General features: G+C 36.5%; 1 protein-coding gene across 2 annotated transcripts in view; it reads right to left on the bottom strand.

The window, feature by feature from the left end:
* The window catches only part of Kcnt2 (potassium sodium-activated channel subfamily T member 2), a 354,847-nt gene that overhangs the window by 144,213 nt on the left and 188,064 nt on the right, over positions 1–22,570 (bottom strand). For both annotated transcript variants that reach the window (XM_006994959.4, XM_042258262.2), the window contains exon 13: positions 10,305–10,413. In XM_006994959.4, coding sequence (XP_006995021.1) covers positions 10,305–10,413 — 109 coding nt within the window. The remainder of the gene's footprint in view (positions 1–10,304; positions 10,414–22,570) is intronic.

Raw genomic sequence — 22,570 nt, 5'->3', positions numbered from 1 at the left:
TTGGAAATATAGTCAACTTTTTGTTAGAATCCATCAAATAAACTTGAATCCCTGCCTTTTATTTGTTTGTCAATTCACTTACAATCTCTGCAATGGCACTTCAGCGTTAGATGGAAATCTTAGATAATGTTAAAGATTCTGGTATGCATATATATGCCTTCTGATATGCATATATTATATAATACCCTTGAGTACAGGCAATGCATGTATTATGGTGGTGCAACTATATAAACCAAAGGTAAGTCATTTATCTTTCAGTTAAATGAAAAGATTTAACTTTGAAGAGGTGCTGGCAGTCCCCACTGTTAAAGAGCTGAAGCTACAATAGATGTCACCCTATTGCCTTGAAGAAACAAACTAACACCTTTAGAACAGACCACATGGTGGAGAATGGATGGCTACTTCTGGAATAAGAATGCCCAGTTCCATACCTGCCCATAGCCACTATCTGCTGCTGCCAAGTGTTCACATTGGAAATGAAGGCTACCCTCAGATGAGATGATTCCCATTCTAGTCTTGATCAGTTATCTCAGATAATCAATTACGAGAAACTAAGAAACTAAGCGATAATGAATTCATGTTGTTTTAATTTGACATTAGAATAGTGTTGTATTATATCTCAAAGCAAAGGTAAAACAAATCAACTCCGAGTAACCTCATTACAGGAATGGTTCAATCTTGCTGGGTACATCCGTTACCAAATGTTGGGTGACATCTTCCATCAAGACTCTGGGTGTGAAATTCTCCTGGATCTCCTTGAGCTCCAGGGATGGTTCTGTTTATTATTGATTGTTGTCACTAAGCCTTTAGATTTCACTTCATGGAGTAAAATACTAACATCCCAAAAAATACATAGGAGACTTTTATTTTTCAGTTCTATTTACCTTATTTATCTGTTCTTTTACAATTCTTCTGTATGTAGTTCAACATGAAACTTATTTGAACTTATACACCCGAAAACTCTTTAATATATTTTGAAGTGTGTTATATTACATAGTACTAAATTATATACTATTAACTCTAAATTTGCCACCTAAGTAGATCTTTGAGTGTTCTCAGGTTTTCTGTATGTTCTGTGTAAAGGGAAAAAACACTGAGAGTCAGGTATTGTGTCATGTGTGGAGAGACGAAACATATGAGAGATTCAAAACCTAATGGAGAGACATCAAAGCAGCTATTAATCTACTAGCAAATAGATCTGTTAGAAATCTTATCAATTGTGAAGATATAAAAAAATGAGAGTTGCAAGGAAAAAAACAATGCTTCCTCACTTTCCTTGGTTCTCACAATCGATGAAGAAATAAACGAAATGGTTTATGAACCTGTCCTCACTCTCTTTTTCTATTATCACAACCTCAATGCAATTTCTCAGCATCTTTCACCTGAACAACCATAATAGCTTCCTAAATAATCACTCCTAGGAGGTTCCTTTTATCCTCACCACTGCACTCCACATTTCCCGCAGTGACTTTTTTATCTATCTGACATTGTATGTGTTTTCCTCTGATTGTTGTTAACCTCTCATTGCTTCCAGAAAATTCCAATTCCCTAGTAAATGATCATTCATAATGCACATCTGGAAGTGACTATGCAGAGTGACAAGACTGTAAAGAAAATCTGTAGTAAGTTAAAAAACATCTCATAATATCTGTCACTTCCTGTTTGCTTACCCTGAATTATAAAGAATTTTCCTGGGGTTAAAAATTTAATTTGAAGAAATCATCAAGAAATAGGCAGAGAAATTAAAACATATTGCTGGAGATAGGTGTTACCAAAGGCATGGAATGGAGATATTATAGAGTAAAGCCCTAGGTAGAAATACACAGTTAGCTGAAACAGTTTTCTGGCATCTTGTCACACGCATTAGTTTAAGAGTATGATACATGCAAAAAGAACAAAGATTCTTCTGGATACAGAGCACACCGTGTACACTTATGCAACACACCAGTGCAGACAACAGATTGCTTTTAAAAGGATTCACAGAACCATTGTGAACAAATAAACAAGAAATAAAGAACAAATAGCAGTCCTTCACAAATCATGCATCTAAAAGAATGGAGTTAAATACTAAAGACTGCAGTTCATCCCTGGACCAAAAATACCTGCAATTTTCCAAACATGACAGAATATGTTACTCTATGCAAAAACATGAGTTTGAGTGAGAATTATGCAAACACTTGAAAATGATCAGAAAAAATTCATAAAAGTGTTATAAGTAAATTAAATTATAAGTGACCTACAGGGACACTACCTGATACACATATTGTGCAAGACAAATTTACTCAGGCATTAAAGAGAATAAATTAGAGAGTTAGCTACTTTATAAAATCACATGTCAAATTTGCAAAAGCCACTAAAATGAAAAGAAGATGTTATTTAAAAAACTACCAAAAATTATATCGAGGAACATATTTTACTTAAAATAATGTATGCAATCATAATTTATTTTTTAGAAAAAATGTGGCATGGTAATATAAGATTTGAAATTATAGGAATATGGGGAACACTGAGGGTGTATATAAATTTTATGTGATAGCTAGCATATCTAAAGTTAAATGCATTTTAATTTGAAATATTTAATAACAAGTTAATGAAAAGTTCAGAAAATACTGAATTTTAAAATGTAGAATTAAGAGTATATTGTGAATACTAAAACAATCTGAATATGAGCTACATTACTAATATAATTATTAACATGTCCCGGGGTTAAAATTGCTAGTGTATCTCTATGAGGCAGAACAACCTTCTCTGGAGAATCTGGCTGAAGCACGAATCTATTGTGTTCATGTGTGTATGTATATGTATATGTGTATGTGTGCTTATGTGTGTTTATCTATGTGTGCCTGTATGTATCTGCACATGTGTCTTTGTAGGAATGTGTGTAGATACGTGTATCTGTATATCTATATATCTACACAGCTATATATCTGAACATGTGTGTATGTGTGTCTGTTTGTGAGTTTGTGTGTAGTATGTGTGTCTGCGTTTGTGTGTTTATAAAGATTAAATAAATAAAACAAAATGCTAACAATCACCAAATATAGATTGACTGAACAAAAACTTTCATCATTTAATAACCTTTAAAGTGTAAGTTGAGTTTTCCAAAACATCAAAGATTCTCTAGATAGAATTGAACATGGCCTTATGGTGAATAGTCTGTGTTCCATCTAAAAGCATCAAGAATTTTGAAGTTCTGACGTTCTATATTTTGAAAGTACAGAAATTTGAGGCGTTGTGTTCTTAAGCAGGTTGCAGAAGCAAAGTTTGAGATGATGTCTATGTGGGTGTGACATGGAAAATGAAGAAATCACTCTGCTTGAAAATATCACACTTTACCATTTGGAGAAAGTCAAGCCTGCACAACCATATGCTATTTAGAAACAGCTAAGATAATTTCCAATATTTATATTGCTTGGAAATATTCCACACTCTCTTTTCTGGGTAGGCAAAAAGAGGCACTGAAATGTCTAATGGTTCACAAAAAAAAGAAAAAAGAAAATCCACATGGTGTCTAAGATGAGACACAATCTTCATGTTTTTTTAATCAAACTATTTCTCTGTGATGTAAGAGTTGTATGCGCTCATTATTTACAAAACATCTTTGCAACTGCAGTCACACTATCTAATAAAAATTCATGGTTTACAATACTGTCAAAGATACTCTTAAATGTATATTTACATTTGTTCACATCTAACTTTTTATTGTAATTATGCTTTATAATTACTGGAGAGCTAACTCCTACAACTCTAGTGAATGATTCATACTTCAGATTTGTTATAATTGTGAAGTAGAAAGTATTTCATTCAGTAAACACTTAGAAATATGGGTGTGATTTTCATTCATTAACTACAGCCAGGTTATGTTACATGCAAAATATCTTAGTACATGGAAAATAAAATTTATAGAGAATTTATAATTTCATTAACTAATTGAGTTTTGCAACCCTTACTCTGACTTGAAATTAGATGAGAAAGAAAAGAGATATGAGTGAGGGCAGATCATCTAACATTTTACCGGGAATGGCTAACCTAAGTTTACCTGTCATATCATCCCTATGACATTATCCTAGAATATTCATCCACCTTGCAATTAAATGGCAGGTAACTTCATCAGCCTAAGAGACAAAGAACTTGTAGATAAAGTTGATGAGTAGGAGAATGCAGTGTGTCTGTAAAATTAATTATAAATCATTAAAGGTTTTCTTCATTCTGACAGAGACTATAGGCATCTCTCTCTCTCTCTCTCTCTCTCTCTCTCTCTCTCTCTCTCTCTGTCTCTCTATCTTGTGGCAATAATTGTGCCCCCCCAAATATTGTGCACCTTAATAAAGCTTATCTGAGGATCAGAGGAAAAAGCCAGGCACAATATTAAACATAGAAGTTAGGGAATTGTAGCACACACCTTTAATCCTAGCATTCAGGAGGCAGAGATCTATCCAGATCTCTGTGAGTTCAAGGCCAGACTAGGGAACAGAGCCAGGCATGGTAACACATGCCTATAATCCCAGCACTAACCATAAAGGTCTGGAGGTCTCTACAGACAGACAGGAAGTGATGTACCTGGGCAGAGAGAGGAAATGAGATGAACAGAAAGGCATATAGGCGTGGGTATACAGGAAGTAGCTCTCTGGGGAGGCTGAAGGCTGGTAAGGTGAGGTTGGCTGTGGCTTGTCCTATTCCTTTGATCTCTTGGTTTTAACCCCAATATCTGGCTCAGGGTTTTTATTAAGACCCTTTAGCAATTCTTCTTACACTCTCTCTTTTCAATTCCTCTTCTGGTATGTGCAGTGTGTGTGTGTGTGTGTGTGTGTGTGTGTGTGTGTGTGTGTGTGTGTGTGTGTCTGTCTGTCTGTCTGTCTGTCTGTCTGTCTGTCTGTCTGTCTATGTATGCTGGTCTGTGCAAATGTTTCCAGGCTTTTAACTCAGCTTGGATTGCAAGCAGGAAAGGCAATTATGAGATTCATTTCAGTATGATTAAATGGTGAGATATAGTAATATGTCTACATCTGAACTGAATTATCATCATATTTGTTGCATTTCCCAACACAAGTTTTTCAACCGAGAAGCAGCAATTTATGAGGCACTCAACAATATGAAAGCATAAATTTTCTGTGGGTGATTTTAGATCAAATATTGGCCCAGGAGAGGCTTCACTAAAATTATTGGGTACACATGAGGTAAGTAGACAATTTAAGATGTCACATAACCACATTCTTCATCACTCTTAGTTATGAAATGCTGTAATCATCTGTGTCATAGGCCCTAGTGCCAATTGTCACAGCACAAAATTCCATTACTGAAAATCTTTCTCAATGAAAGTAGATTTGACATAACCAAAGCTAAATTACCATATGACTTTTAATTTACCAAAGCTGACAAAAATAACCCAAAATTTAAAAAAAAAACATAACATGTTCAAAAATTGACTGTAAAGAAAGTTAGCATTTCTTCACTTGAGCAAAGAAAGTGCTAAGTGCCACCTGGCATTGGAGGCGTGAAAACATGAACACAATGACTACTGCTGTTGGGTACCTGCTGGGAAGATGGAGGGCAGGAGAACATCCAGGGAACAGTGAAAGGTAAATGTTTTGAAATAGCCAAGTGAACCATAATGATGGTGTCAATGGAAGGCTTCAGATATGCATGCAGCCTATCCAAGGATCAGTGAGATGTAATAGACGAAAGAAAGAATAGCGTATTCTTTCGTGTATTCTCTATGTAGATGCAGCTGGGAAGGATGGCTAATAAATGGGTTTTAAATAAGGATATCATAATGGCTTTTAAAAAACTGACATTTTGAAATGTCTGTTAGCAATTTAGTCGGTAATAAGTGTGGTGGTATTGTGTTCCTCAAAATATTGTGCACCCTAATAAACTTATCTGAGGTCAGAGAACAGAACAGCCACTAGATATAGAGGCCAGAAAATAGTGACACACATGCCCTTTAATCATAGCATTCCAGAGGTAGTGATTCACCTAGATCTCTGGGTTCAAGGCCACACTGGAAACAGCTAGGCATGGTGACTCATGCCTTTAGTCCCAGTTTAATCCCAGGAACTGATGACAGAAAGCAGAAAGGTATATAAAAACCAGCAACTAGAGCTAGTTAAGCTTTTAGGCTTTTGAGCAGCATTTCAGATGAGATCTATGAGGCTTCCAGTCTGAGGAAACAGGATCAGCTGAGGTGAGGAAGCTGTGGCTTGTTCTGCTTCTCTGATTTTCCAACCTTCACCCCAATACCTAACTCTGGGTTTGTTTTTATTGATAAGAACTTTTAAGATTCGTGCTACAAATAATGACTATGCAGTTTGAGATGCAACAGTCACACCCACAAAGGATACCGAAGGAGAGATTCAATTATGAAAATCTTACACTTTGATGAGATAACCCTAAAGAAAAGATCTACAGATAGAAAAGAAAATAATTTTTCAATTGTCCTTATAGATGATATGTGCTTTCTAGACACTGACATTTTAATCCACGACTTCTCCTATCTGACCCCTGTATTTTTCCAGATCAACAGCAATAAATAGTGATTCAAGAGATAAAAGGTTTCTTAGTGGACAGCTCTGTTTTTTTTTTCTTCCTAATTTTCAAGTTGTACTTACAATGTGATCATGAAATATATTTTTCCTCTACCCTATTTTGAAGATAACTTACTTAGGCTGAGGGTTTTTCCTACTGTCCCTGGAGCTTTTCTGGCTTTAAATGTGTAAGTTGGTGGCACATTCTCTAAGATACGAGTGTGTACATTCATATGATGTATTCCGTCTATTTTTATCTGCAAATATGTTCCTGAAACGATTTCAACTTGGTGATCATATGTTCCTATTAAATATAGTTTTCTTTAATTAATGCATTGCATGCAATTTTTAAAACATGTACAAATAAAATCATTCTCCGAATGTCATTTCCAATACAATTTTCAATGTGTCTTGTTCGAGGTTATATTAATTTTAAGAAATGGATTGAGATTGAACTTTATTTTTCTGGTCTCTCAATGCATATTCTCAAATGATATACTTTTTGAATTTTTTAATAAACTCTTTTTAAAACCTCTAGGATATCCCTCAATAGTTTTCTTTCTATAATTAAATGTAATAAAAATTAGTTAAGATGAGAAGCAAGTACTAAGATATTACTGACAGCAGCAATTCTGATATATTTCTTTTATTGGTGGCTGATTTTCTCGTAAGTAGGCTTTATATCAGAACAACTCAATTTTGAAGGATTTTTTCTTATCATCTTTATTAATTAAAAACAAGTTTACATGAGTAGAAATCTGAGGTTGAACAACTGAAACAGTGAAGACATGTTTCAGTGCAGGACCCCACTCATGTTTACGCATTCCGTTGCAGGGTGCCCAAGCAACATTTACACATTCTGTTGCATTGAGGACAAGCTACTGACAGAGAAGCTTGTTTCTGAATGAGTGACCACTGGCCTTTTTGGAAAATTATCTGTATAAAAAAGAAGTATATTGCCTGTGAATTATGCTTTCTGTTAGTTGAATCTTATTGTAATTTATATTCTGAAATATCAAACTATTATTCTACTGAGCATTCTACTCTTTCTACCTCTTTTGGGGTATAGTGTTTTTATCTTGGTTTTCTGGTGTTCTAAAATAATAACATATCTTTTCTATAATAATTAAAATATAAGGTATTATTTTAATTATAAGTCATTATGCTCAAACACTAATGAAATAAATTGTCCATCTCTTGAATGCTTACTGTTATTCATTTGGAATAAAAATACATAAATCTCCATAAATAAGAGAAAACTTGCTGCAGTGTTTTTATTATGTTATGTATTTTATTATACAGTTATTAACAGAATTTTCAAATGTTTCACTACATGTCCCTTTTATTAATATGGTTTAATTTTAAAATGCATAAACTATAATCATTGAAAGATTATTATAACTCAGGATTAGTTGAAGAAGACATTGCGAACACCAAAAATAAAATGTATCCTTTAGATATCTGGGAAGACTAAAGTACTACTTAAGCAACTTATACACGACACCAATGGAAGCCATCAAGGAAGTACCATTTTTAGCAATTATTATTTGATCACAATTGCTATTAGCTCTCTATAGCTTCATAATGATCTCACCCCTGAATAACTCAAACAATGCCTTCTTCATCACAGTTCTGCGTATTAACATGCCCTGAGTTGGGCTGGTGTGTAAGAGGGAAATACACAGACAGATACCAGGATGGGTGAGTCTTATTTTTCCTCTTGCTTCCCTTTCTCATAATAAGCTAAACAGAGCATCTTCACATGCAGCTCAGAGGCCGAAAGCCCACAGAGCAGTGAGACACACATGATGGAGTTTGGCTCCTCGGGGACCATTTTAACAATTTATTACACAAGCTGACAGCTTCATCTATTGCCTTTTATTAAGAAGCCTGTTACTTCTCAAACTCTTGCTGAGATACAAAATGAATTATATTGATTTGAGAGCTTCATACACCAGCCTTAATATTTTTATGGCATTTTAATGAAACTACAATGCTTTCATCTTTAATACTACAAAAAGACTCCCATCTGAAATGTTGTAATCTCAGCTATAAAAGAACTTAAAGCACTATTAGACAGAATTTTAACATGTGTCAAAATAAGAAATATTGAGATGAACTTTTAGGAGAGAGTTTTTTAAATAATATACTCATCTTGGTAGGTTTATTAAAATAATGTCAAATGAAATATTTGAAAGAAAATCAACACAATAGTTTCTGTAGCACCTTACTTGTAAATAGACTATTTCAGCACATGTGATTGATTTATGGGAAGCATCTGATTGATGGCTGGATAAAGAAGGGGGAGAAGAGTAGATGTCTCCTCTGAGTGTGAGATATATCACATTCAAAATGATGGGTTGTTTTTCACACTACTGCATGTTTTTCAACTACATGCAGCAGTTGCCGTAAGATTTAGATCCAATACTATTCAATAGACATCTATTAGTTTTCCAGATTTTTTTAATGCTCACTACTGACCATATCTGTTGGAATGGAGGCAGCTTTTCAGAAGGAAATGTTGACATTCAGATTTAGTATTTTACTTCAACACCTTGCTTACTGCTCATGTCATTAATGCTACCCGAGTATGCTCTTTTTAATTTATTAATAGTAACTAAAAACACGAATGTTTACTTCAAACAGGATTCTGGAAAAACACCTAATGAGGTACTTCATATATACTTTTCCATTTCAGTCACAAAGGGATTTACAATAGAATGACTCTCACATCTTTGTTTCAGCTTATTGAGTCCTGGCACCACCACATCAGACTACCTCAATCAGAACCCCTACAATGGGTATTTCTTAAAAATCTTCCAAATTGCAATAATATACAGATGGAAAAAAGAGTCGGTGTTTTAGGTTGTCCTATATACATTTTCTGAGAATCAGCTAATGATGTCACTTGTAATACAGACAGGATAAGGTTGAAATAACTCTATATCACTATCCCCATTATTTTCTTATTATTTAAAATTAATTTATAAAGTTTATTTCAGTAAGATAAACCAACAATTTAGCATTTAAAGACACGTGGACACAGTGTAAAAAATAACTTGTGGCATGTTGCTAAAAGGACTTACATTTTAATAACCTTTTAAACATTGATTGTTGAAGTGAATTAAAACACAATATAGAACACATCTGTTATGTTTGGGGAGAAAAGTACATAAATCAATGAGCAGATCCAAAGTTGTGCCTTTCTCCCACAGAAGTATTTAAGAAAATAACTAATTAGCATATTATTATTCAATTACCTAATGATGCAAAGCATGACCTCCTTAGTGCGTGTAACTTTTTATTTTAAAAATCGTGTCTCTAAAACATAAAACAGAAGATTTACATTTTTCTTGAATTATTTTAAGGTCTATAACCCAAATTAAAATAAATATTGCATATTAATGTATTACACTACAATATACTGTAGGTTAAGGTATTTTGTGCTTTAAGTAATATATATAGCAAAGAATTGACTATGCGTAAACTAAAAGTCAGATAGAACATTTTAGAACTTATTCACAGCACCTTTTGAAAACCCAAACAAACTTACAAATGTATATGGTAAAGTCAGGTGATAAAATCATCAAGTTATATGTTAAAAGTGAAGATTTATCTCAAATATTACATTCTTGCATTTCAAATGGATGACTAAAAGAAAATCTTTTCTGCCCGACAGACCATGAGCTAATTAAGTGCCACTAACTTTACAGAAGTAAACAATAAGTTGCAAATAGAGTCTGGAGAACGCAAAGGCTGTCATTGATGACCAAAACTTACCTGCAAATTTGATGTGGAACTTATTTTCAGGTTTTAATATCTGGACATACAAAGGACAATTTGGAGCAAAATCTTTCACAGCCCATGCTCTCAAAATTGTTTGGTGATCCTGAAATGATAAGACATCCAAAATAACCTGAGAATATTTTAACAATATTTTAAAGTGTTGAATTGATAATACAGAAATTAAAACAGTAAGTCCAGTCAAATCTATAGTTAACGTTGTAACATAAAAGCTATTGAGGTCACCTTGCTTTTGATTTTGGTGTTTGGAGTCAGTGTTTCCTATGTTCTAGACTGTACTCAAATTTGCTATACTGGTGAGTATGGCTTGGAACTTCTGATGTCCCTGCTTCGATCTCAGAAGAACTGTGATTACAATCTCTTACCACCATGCTTGGCTGAAAATTTCTTTTTAAGAATATTTACTGTTGATATAAAGCATCTAATTCCCAATTCAATCAGTGATACTAAGAGTTAGGACATTAGAGATTGAGGGAATAGTAGTTAAATCTTAGCAAGCACAATAAGTATTATAAAAGAATAGAGACAATATTACTCATAATGACAATCCCCACAGAAACAACAGGGATTCCTAATATCAAATTATTTGAAACATTGAAGAAAAAAAGCAACCATAGTGACAACCCAAGCAGAATCATACTAGATTGTTCATATAACAGTAAAAGTTAAAGCATTTGATTCTGTTCTTATGTTCATCAGTGTATATGTGTACATGTGTGTGTGCACAGAGAAGAAAAACACTCAGATGGAATAAACCATATTGGGAAAGTTAGGATGCTAAGGAAATCAAATTGAAAATATATTTTCAATGTGAAATCTTGCACATCAGCAATTATATAAATAGTTATTAAATGAAATGGACAATATAGGGCAGATTAGTAGAAAATGATATATTATAACCAGCTAAATTCTAGAAATGGATGCTGTGGATTAGTGTTACCATTTAGTAGTCAATAGCTTCATATTGATGTTAAAGTTAATTTAACCAAAATTAATGTATTTCTTTAGATACATTAGCCACCCAGCAAGTATTTGGAGCCACATATGACTAGTGACTTCCATTGTGGACAGTGCAAATATAGAAATTTCTATTCACCAATATTGCTAGGGCAAAGAAGAAGATAAAAATAAGCTGTTTCATCAGTGTGTGATACAAGTGAACATATTGGATCGAATATGGAAAAACAGAAAGAAAAGCCTGTTGTCAATACTTGGTAACTGATATATACATTTATTTTATTTTATTTTAATATTTTTGTGAATCCAACACCAGATAGCTGTCTTAATTCCCTGAGGTTATCAGGACGTGGGGGCCTGGGAAACCGCTTAGCTCCCCTCCTAAGGATGATATTTTTTATAAGGAAAAAGAACCAGTGTTCTTAGAAAACCTAGAGGGCGCCCAGGCCCCTTCAGACATCTTGATCTTTAGCAAGAACCCAATTGCTAGGAACCAAAAAGCCACTTGTACCTAGATAGTGGATCTGCATGCACCTCGACCTCTGACTTCCTTAATCTGGTACTTACCAATCACACAGGTTATTTTGCTCTGCTGCAGCAGCAGCTATTGAACAAGAAAGTGAGTTCAAGTAACACAGATGCTGATCAACAGTAGATCAGGACGGCATCAGTGCACATAGGCATCTTCATGAGTACATATGCATATCGTGAGGACACTAACACCACTACTAATGGTCCTCAAAAGAATATCTGTTACTTAATAACATGATTCTGAGGTTACAGCATTATAAATAATTGAGTGTAGGATGCTTGTTTTTCCCTTCCTTAGAAGGAGAAAATTTAAAACAAAAGCAAAGAAAGTTACAGTAAAAAAATACTGAACTATGTATTTTAAATTTATTTTATTTTGTTATTTTTAAATGATTTAACCTGTGTGCCCCTCAGTATCCAATTGGCCATGGATAACTCAGAGTTTCCATGTATAAAATGCAGAAGCGTTTTTTAGTACACAGCATTCCTGTGAAGGAAACACATCGTACACACAAAGATCTTTTAGAAGCTGACAGTAAATGTTGAACAAATAAAAGCCATTTTCCATAGTCTTTGAAACGTTTAATGGCAGAAATAATAAAATTAGGATAAAACATAATAATGCTGGCATTCTTAGCAATTGAATTAACACTTTGTATGCTGTTGTCAGCTAAGTAATTGTTGATTCCCAAGCCAGATAAAGGACAGTAGAGCATTGCCCATACCCCAGCCAGCTCTCAGAGAACACAGCAGGAGGCCACTGCCTACCCAAATCAGGCTTGGGCCTACTCAACTCCACAGAGACAAAGGCCTCAGCATGATCAAGTCAGTCAAGCTTCTTTTCCTCCAACCTCCACACAGGGAACTGGCTTCTCAGAAATCATGTGACTGGGAAATTGCTAACTGAATTGATATTCTTGGAGAGCCCCTGCCCCTACTGCAGGCCTTCCTCCCTTGACACTCACCCTCCAGCTCAACTGGAACTATATTAGCTAGCCCAGACATTTCAATAATTGTGAGCTCAGGGTTTGCTGGATCTGGTGTGTTGGGTGTGTGTGTGTGTGTAAAGAGTGGGTAGAGCAGATGACATAGTTCTCTCTTCAAACTGCTAATAAACTAATAGTGAAGTCTGTGGAAAATGGCTCCATTGCTTTCTGGGATCTCAAATTCTGTCTCAAATTTTGCTTTAGGAGTATTGGATTCGGGGTGCTCATCACCACCACACCACCACGGGAGGCTTTTAAGTGCAGTGTGGGGATCGAACTTACATCTTCAGTGTTGCACCATAAACACCTTTCTATAACGAGTCAGCCCCCATGCCCAGTCTATACACTTGCGTTTGTTTCAATTTTCTTCTTCCTCCTTCCCCACACTCTCTCCTCATAGGTCTCTCTGAAAATTTTATTTCCTCTATATTTTCAGAAGATAGCGTTGATATTTGCTGACACCCCCCCCCCACCCATTGGGTTGCATTCTGTCCTTTCATCCTAGTGCAGTCATGATGGACTGCTTCCTCACATGGAGTAACTCCGCGCTCACTTTGTGCTTTTCCCACTTCTCCCAGGAGCTGTGCTGCTTGGATCCACTGACATGCAGAGGTGTGGAGGCCTGAGAGGGTGGTCACAAATGTCCTGTTCCCTCTGCGGTCACATTTCACTGTCAATGTCTCCGGCTCCAGGGTGCATATGTTTTCGCTCAGATCCTGCCAGCACGTGTGCAAACTGATTTCAAACTTCACTAATTGCAACATCCCTGTCACTGCTTTATTTATTTTTCACATCGGTTAATTATTTTTCCAAGTTAATAAACATGGCTTTGTGTACCTAGTACTTTTTTTTCCCCACAGGGTATTGTGTTGTTGAGGACATACAATTTTATTATCCTTTAAAAAACAGCGCGTTTTGATTTGGTGGTTATTATACCATGCAAACTCCTTTTTAAACATTGTTGACCTAATTTTTGAGGACTTATTCTGGAATTGGTTTTTGTTCATATTTCTGGAGTGGCCTCTCTGGAGTCCCTAATAACTACCTGAGGCATTTAACAAGATCCTTCCATTATATGCTTTTAATTCTATTTTTCCTAATACACACAAGATTTGCTTCTTATTTTGTGCACAGGATACTTTCTTCCCCTAATTATTTTTCTTTCCTTAGCTTCATGTATCATTTGTATGGGAGTATGTGAAGCAGCCAACTAGCTTAAGGACCCCAGGGCAGATTATGGGAGTTTTTTATCTATCTTTTTTCTCTTTGAGCTCAGCTCTACGAGTTCCTTCCTTTCACGTGCTTCCTCTGAGTGAGGCCTTTGTCTTTTGTTTTCTCAATTTAGTAAAACTGCCATGATGTACTTGGATCATCTTTTTCTTCAGCAGGAACACACGCATATGTGTATGTATATGTATACATATGTATGTATTTATATACATACACCTGAGTAAAGTAGATTTGTTTGGGGGCTGATCCTGCTGTTTCCCTTATTCTTATACACCACATTCCCACTGTGCTCATGTTGTTCAGTCTGAAAATAATTGTTTTGTGTATCTTGTTAAGAATTTTAAAAATTTGTGTGGGAATGCTATTCCAGAACTCTCTGCTCCCATATGGCAGAGAGCAGCAGTTTCCCACTTACTTGTAAATATGTTTCAGACCTCAGTTAACTATCAAAATTCAAACTGTTATTTTTTATTCTTCATAGGTATTTTATCTATAAAATTAAAAAAAATCAGGAGTTCTATATGTAGGTCATATAATGATGTCTAACCTTAGATCAAAGACATCACATGAATTCTACTTGAAAATTAGCCCAGAAATGATCCTTGAAAAGAACTTTGCTTTTAATACACAATAATATGTTGTGCTTGTTTGTTTGTTTTGTTTTGTTTTGTTTTCTACCTCAGCATTTACCCTCTCCTCATCCCTGCTGGGTGTTATTCATTTCTTATTCTTAGGATTTGTCATTTATAATGAGTTCATCAATTTTGTCTGTTATGCTATTGGTTATCATGTGACAAATCACCTAAAGTGGAATTGTATGAGGTCAGAAATCATCCCTCTTCTCCTCTTTTATTCACTGACATTGTGCTTGTACTCACTGGTGTATCTCAGTAGACACTTACTAATTGTATTTTGAAATTACAAATGAATTCAAGTGAAGTTTGCTTTCTCTAGCCTAAATTAGAATAGAGGTACAATTGTAAAATTTAAACCACTTTTTTTTAAAAAATACTCTAATGTGATCACCAATGACATCCGCCTTCTTGAATCCATGATCACCACTCAGTACAACTTTCACAAATATCCTATTCATTTGGTTTGTATATCCTCACTCCCTCTTGAATCTGTGCACATTTTTTTTCTTCATAAATTGTCTCTGTTGATTTTCACTGCATTTATAACCTCTAAATATAGGACTATAGTAGGGGTAGTTAAAAGATGACTTCCCAGCTATACTCAGTTCTTCTGGGGTCTACTCTCCTTCTCAGTCATTATGCTTTAAAGTGCTTCCTGTACTCAGTATCACATGTGTGTGTCTTAGAACTGTATGTCACATGTGAAACCCAAATCTCTTTATCTAAATACATGCTTAGTATTCATACCTTGGTAATTTAGACATTTAAATAATGTGTTGAAAACATTATTTCATTATCCAAACTTGCTTCTCCTTAAACACCTCAGGGTCAGTGAATGACACTGTACCATTCAAATTTCATATAACCTCAAACTTGTCTGCTCTATTTTAATTATTGGACAATAATTCAATAAACTGACAAGTTTGGATCGCGTCTATATTTACCCACAAATCAGCTGCTGTGCAGACTCCAGTGCCACATGCATGACAACCATTATTCTCTCCCATTCAGATAACCTGTGACTAGCCATCCTGCTCCTGTCCCCGTCCCCTGACATGTACCCATAAAACAAGCTAACTTTTCACATTCCAATAAAAGAAATACTGTACAATGAAAAACAGACAATAACGCATGCCTGCTGCGCCTTTTACACAAGATGTTCTCCAGTGTTCTGCTGTCTTCTTCAACTTTACATATCAAGAGAACCCCATTTGTGCTTTTCCTTGGGGAAATACCAAGTTCCCTGCTGGCAGTTTCTGCTTTCTTGCATGAGAGCACAGTCAACCAAGTCTGCTGCTGTTCTATGGCTTCAGCAGTATCTACTGTTTCTACCAAGATTTCCTTGCTCACATAGATTCTCAGTCTCAAGCAACATGAGCTTCACTGTAGCCATCTTCCTGTTTGTCTGGCCCTTAACTACATCTAAAACTAAGTAGGCATTCCATGCTTTCCCCTTCACTCACATAGAGTCTCATATCCTCTACTCCTCACACCATCTAAACTACTTCCATTTAATTTTTTTTTCTTAAAAAGTTCTATTCTCTCAGTACTAAAATCATTATTACCTTACTAGGGCTCCCGTAATATAGTGTGGGTGGGTGGGTGGTGTGCATGTGTGCACACACCAAAACTTAAAATCTGGTTATTCTTTGTACATTCACTCTTAGTGCCACAAATCACACTACAGTGTTCAAAGGAATGGTTCCCTCTGAGGGCTATGAAGAACTGCCTGTCCCAGTCATCTGCCCATTAATTAAAGATGATGACCTTATGGACCCAGGGCATTCTCACTTATTTTTGTTTCTGACTTTCATCTTCTTATAAGCATATGACTCATAATGGAAGAAGCCTACCATGATGATGCATGGGTAACTTAATTGCTCTGTAAATACCCATTTGCAAATAAAGTTATGTACTCAGTTACTAAGCAGAAGATACAATTACATTTGGGGTATAATTTAACTTGGAGTGTTGAAAAAGAAATAAAAAAGACCAAGTGCCCCCAGGGAAACATGCTAGATATTATTACTATTTAAAATATAAAAAAGGAACATTTTTTAAAAGTACAAATTAACTTGAACTTTTTAAGTTATAAGGTGAACCTTTAAGAGCATGAGAACAGAAAGCTAGCAGAAAATGTGAAGGGGACAAATCAACAGACCAGAACAAGTAAGGGAGCAATGAGAAGTTCTCCCCCAGAGTGACTTCATGCCCTTGGAAAGTTACCTGCTCTGACTCACATAGAGTCCCAGTAGGTAAACTGAAGGCTAAAGAGTTCCTAAGGATGGAATAACAAATATCATCTTTAAAAAAAAAATTGGATACAAAGAGTTGGGGGGAAATGGGTAATACCTACATGAAGGAACGTGGACCTAAGTAGTCTGTGCAACAATAGTATTCTTTTTTTTTAATGAACATAAAGGCATTATTGAAAATAAAATTTTAAATTTATCTAATATTAGCACTTAGAAAATATTGCTATTTCCTGGATCCTTCAAAGCATCTAATGAATTATAAACCAGAGAAGTTTTAGTTCATTCCTACACTAAATTTTCAAGTTCATTCTTTTTTCAATTATTTATTTTACATCCTGACTGCAATTTCCCCCTCCCTCTCCCCATCCCATTCCCTTCCCCTCTAGCTTCCCTCTACCCCAAACCCCTCAATCCACTTTTCCTTTGTTTCTGTTCAGAAAGGGTCAGGTCTCCCAACAAAGCATGACATCCTGGGTGTACTGGATTAAGGTAGGTATGGGAAACTTGAGGGATAAGGTTGGAAGTAGATGGAAGGGGAGAGTAATGAGAGACAAGTCTTGATGTGAGGTGACATTTTGGGGTCAGGTAGAAACATGATGCAAGGGAAACTCCCACAAATCTACAAGAGTGACTCCAGCTAAGACTCCTAGCAATAGTGGATACATAGCCTGAACTGACCATCTCCTGTAATCAGATTGGTGCCTACCCCAATTGTCATCAGAGAGCCTTCATCTAATAGCTGATGGAAACAGATGCAGAGACCCATAGCCAAACATTAGGCAGAGCTCAGAGAATCCTTCTGAAGAGAGGGAGGAAGGATTGGGAGACAGAGGGGTCAAGGATATCACAAGAAAGCCCACAGAAACAACTAACTAGGCTCACAAGAACCCACAGAGTAAACCAACAACCAGGGAGCATGCACAGGACTGACCTATATATGTGACAGTTGTATAGCTTGGTCTACTTGTGGGACTCCTAACAATGGGAACAGGCCCGGTCCCTGGTACTTTGGCTGGCTCTTGGGAACCTATTACTCATACTGGATTGCCTTGCCCAAGCTTAATACAAAGGGAGGTGCTTAGTCTTAATATAACTTGATATGCCAACAATCTTATCCTAATGAATTAGGCACCTGGCATCTGATGGGTCCTCTTTTCTAATAGTCCCTGAGGAACATGACAGGATTTAAAATTGTTTTCAATATTGTCACGTGTTACTAAATAAGTCCGTGGGAGGTGGCAATGTTCCTTTTAACTTAAAACTTGTGTCCAAGTGGTATATTATTGTTTGAAATAGAAAACACAGTAAATATTTGTTGGATGGATGAAAGAGGAAATGATAAAGGAAGTAGATCATAAGAGGTGCTCAAATGTAAACTTCAGGATAGATAGTTAAGATACAAATAACAAATTAATGAACAGTGGGGCAGTGAGTACTAAATAACAGGTATGTAAATAACAGTCAGTTGCCAGCCTCCAAATGTGGAAAATGGTAATGGACATGTCATCTGACTTTGAAAATTTAAATAAGTGATTAAGAAATGCAAGAGAACAAAAAAGGAAATACATGGTGGCCTGTATAGATGGATGGGTTTGATAACAAGAAAATAATATCTCCTTACAGATATGAAATCATGCATGTAAATGACCAAAATGTGAAAATGGTAAGTAAAATGGGAGTCAAAATTGAAGATGAGAGTAGCAATGGTCTCTTTGATAAAAACAGATACAAAATATATTATGAATAGCTCAATGGGAACTAAGTCAAGTATTTCTAGGGAAAGGGCAGGCAGCAGTAGCACACAAAGTGGATGCCAGGGAACCCTGAATACATGCTAAACTAACTATAGTTTTAAACAGTAGAACCACTTTAATTTAGAAATTTGAATGAAATGCCATGTGAAGAGCAAGCTATTATGGGCACTGCTGTGGATATTACTCTATGTAAGTAAAACACTGATGGCCAGTGACCAGGCAGGAAGTATAGGCGGGACAAAGAGAGAGGAGAATTGGGGAAACAGGAAGAAGGAGGGAGAGACACTGCAGCCACCGCCAGGATAAGAAGATGTAAAGACGCCGGTAAGCCACCAGCCACGTGGCAAGGTATAGATTTATAAAAATGGGTTAATTTAAGATAAAAGAACAGTTAGCAAGAAGCCTGCCACGGCCATACAGTTTATAAGTGATACAAGCGTCTGAGTGATTATTTTATAAGTGGATTGTGGGACTGCGGGGCTTGGGGAACCTGGAGAGAAGCCCTCCAGCTACAAATGGCGCCCAACGGCTCGAGTTTCCACCTTAAACCTGAGAATATTTAATAACCAATTCTAAACAGAGCCAAAACCAGGTTCCTGCTTCTTGTCTCATACGGGCAGCTAGACGCTGCAAAACGCAGGTTTGAACACTGGCGGGTTCCTGGCGGGTGCGTTTGACCGGCACTATGGCGGGAATGAGGCGTCTGCCAGCGGCACATTATGCTGTGTGGTAGATTTAGTCTTTACTAGTATTTAAAAAAAAAAAAAAAAAAAAGGTTTCTGGGCTACACGCTGCTTTGATAAAAGCTTAGACCCACTATTTCTGAGACTTGATGACTCCCAGAGCTGGCGGAAAACGTACCACTGCCATGTTGGGAAGCTGAACTGGGCGGAGCCAGCAGCCACAGCGCTGTTTCAGGCTCAGAAGGATGCAGTTTAAAGCAATAGGCTCCAGGTAATATAAAACATAAGCCACGTAAAGATGGCTACCACACAGAGAATCTGGATTATGTTCTCTTTGATATTCGTAACTGAAGAAAAACATTTGATTACAAAAGCTGTTGAGTTATGCCAAAATGTATATTTTAAAGGTACCTTCACTTCAAAATTTGGATTTAAGGATATGTTGCTTTGGAAAAGAGATTCTGCTTTTGTTTCCACAGAAAGCCAGAGGCTGTGGACTTGTTCCAGATTAAGATACATCAGGTTTCACCAGCCAAGACCCCCTGAAAGGTCTCCGATGACATCATGGCCCAGATGATCCAACATCCAGACCGGTTTCAAGGCAACTGGTTCACACAATACAGCCTCAAGGACTACCCCATAGGCTTAAAATTTCCTTTGCGTCCCCATAAGATACAGCGCCCCCCTCCAGCAGGAAGTAGTAAGAGATGCTACGCCCAAATTCCCAAAAATACCAAGCTGGCTTTGGAGATGGAATTGGCTCACTCCTTCTCTAAACCCAAGCATATTGCTAAAAGAAAAGTTTAAGAGATTCTTCAGTCCCAAATCAGAAGAGCCCTCTGGTGTGGGACAGAGAAAAACCAATATTTTTATTTAAAACAGGTTGATTATAAATGTGATCTCTTTCTAAAAAAAGAAAAGGGGATATGATATAGATATATAGGAGGATATAGAGATGATAAGATAAAAGGATAGATTAATCAACCTACTTTTAAAGAACAACTTGTTTAAAATGTTTTACATTGGTATAGATTTTAGTTTATGCTTAAAATGTTTTACATTGGTATAAATTTTAGTTTATTGATACAAGCTTGAGGTTAATTTTGTTGTACTGTATATATATATTTCTATTCTTGTTTGAGGCATTATGTTTATGTAACCATTTAAAATTGTAATGGATAATTAAAAATAGGTTAATAATTAGTCATTTATGATAATCATATTTGTAACCATGTTAGTTAAGTCTTCTAGGTATACATAGATATATTTCAGATAGATAGGTAATCTTCAAACACTTCATAGACCTAGAGAATATGGCATTTAAATAACTTAGAATTCTGTTGACATGAGACACAATTGCTCCTGGCTGCACCAATTTGATCCCGAGAGAATGTTGGGCTTCTAAGACATTTCCATTTGGAAGTTTGTCTTCTTGGCACAAAATGGCCTACTGGGCAGAGAACTGCCCTTGCCTTGACGGCTGACAGTACGAATGCAATGCTGTCCTTCCTGGACAAGCGGGACACAAGGAAAGCGACCACTGTACTCTGCCAAGACAGGGTGAGATGGTCTTTCAGAATTCCTGCTTCTGAAGATGGTCTGTCAGATACTCTAGGCCTGTAGCCAATTTGAATGCACCAATAATGCTGAGAAACATTGGGTGACTGTCCAGGCTGCCAGCTGTCTTGGTCTACTCTTGCAAGATTCCTGAAAGTTGCTTGCATCCATCTACCATTTCTCAGGTACCATTATCTTCCTTCTCAGGTCTTTGATGTGGTTGAAGACTAGATAGTTATGATTTCCTCGGTTATGATAAAAGATAAGTTAGATATAAAACCTTAAACTCACAAATATAAGATAGATAGGACATCTTCTTTAATATTGTAACTGTAATTCTTGCTTGATAATTGTTTTGTTATGTGTGGTTTTGCTATGTTAGAGTTAAAACCTTCCTTTTTAAAAAAAGAAGAAAAGGGGAAGTGCTGTGGATATTACTCTATGTAAATAAAACACTGATGGCCAGTGACCAGGCAGGAAGTATAGGCGGGACAAAGAGAGAGGAGAATTGGGGAAACAGGAAGAAGGAGGGAGAGACACTGCAGCCACCGCCAGGATAAGAAGATGTAAAGACGCCGGTAAGCCACCAGCCACGTGGCAAGGTATAGATTTATAAAAATGGGTTAATTTAAGATAAAAGAACAGTTAGCAAGAAGCCTGCCACGGCCATACAGTTTATAAGTGATACAAGCGTCTGAGTGATTATTTTATAAGTGGATTGTGGGACTGCGGGGCTTGGGGAACCTGGAGAGAAGCCCTCCAGCTACAGGGCACGGGGAGAGTTCCTCCTAATGGGAGGGGCTTAGGAGTTTTGCTGAGCTGGGCACAATACACCACCCCACCCCCCCATCCCCCCACCCCCCGTGAGAAGTCTCATTAACACTGGTGAGCTTGGGTTCTCTCACCTCTAAAACAATTGAATGAAATGCCATACTGTGACAAATGCCTGGCCATATGAGAGCTACTCAATAAATGTCAAATAGGTCTGGCTCTTTTTTTCCTCAAGTTATTTAATTAAACGAACTTGGAACAATTGTCCCAGCATTTATATACCAATAATAAAATGTCAACTCCAACTTCAACCTGGTAAAAACATGCAAATCTTTGCAGAAAATTAGAATTACATCTGAAATCTTTGATTAGTATCATACTAAGGAAAATAAAAATGTATTTTCTTTTAAAAGCATACAATATATGCTTTATCTGTGTGTGTATGTTTGTACTCATTTGTATGTGTGTGTGTTTGTGTGTGTGTCGGGGGGTGTATGTGTGTGTTCTGTATGCACATGAACATGTGAGTTGTGCACTCATGAGCACACATGTGGAGACCAGAGTAGGAATTCAGGAGTGTTTTTCCATCCTCCTCCACCTTACTGCTTGAGATAGGGATCCTCGGAAAACAGGAAGGCCAAAATTTAGGCTAATCTGGCTGGCTGGTGGGTGTGAGAAGCCATCTGGCTTAGTCCTCAATGCAGCCATGTGCAACCATACTCTGCTTTTTAGTTGGAATCTGGGTATTTTAATGCAGGCCCCCATTCTTGTAGAACTAGCATTCTTACTCAATGAATCATCTCCCCACCCAACACACTTCATTGTTTTTTACATACACTTAATCTGTACTAGCTACAGAGAATTTTGGCTTAAGTAGATTTAT

This window comes from Peromyscus maniculatus, chromosome 11 (genome assembly GCF_049852395.1).
Source record: "Peromyscus maniculatus bairdii isolate BWxNUB_F1_BW_parent chromosome 11, HU_Pman_BW_mat_3.1, whole genome shotgun sequence".
Lineage (NCBI taxonomy): Eukaryota > Metazoa > Chordata > Mammalia > Rodentia > Cricetidae > Peromyscus > Peromyscus maniculatus.
This window is presented reverse-complemented; position numbering and strand designations above follow the sequence as displayed.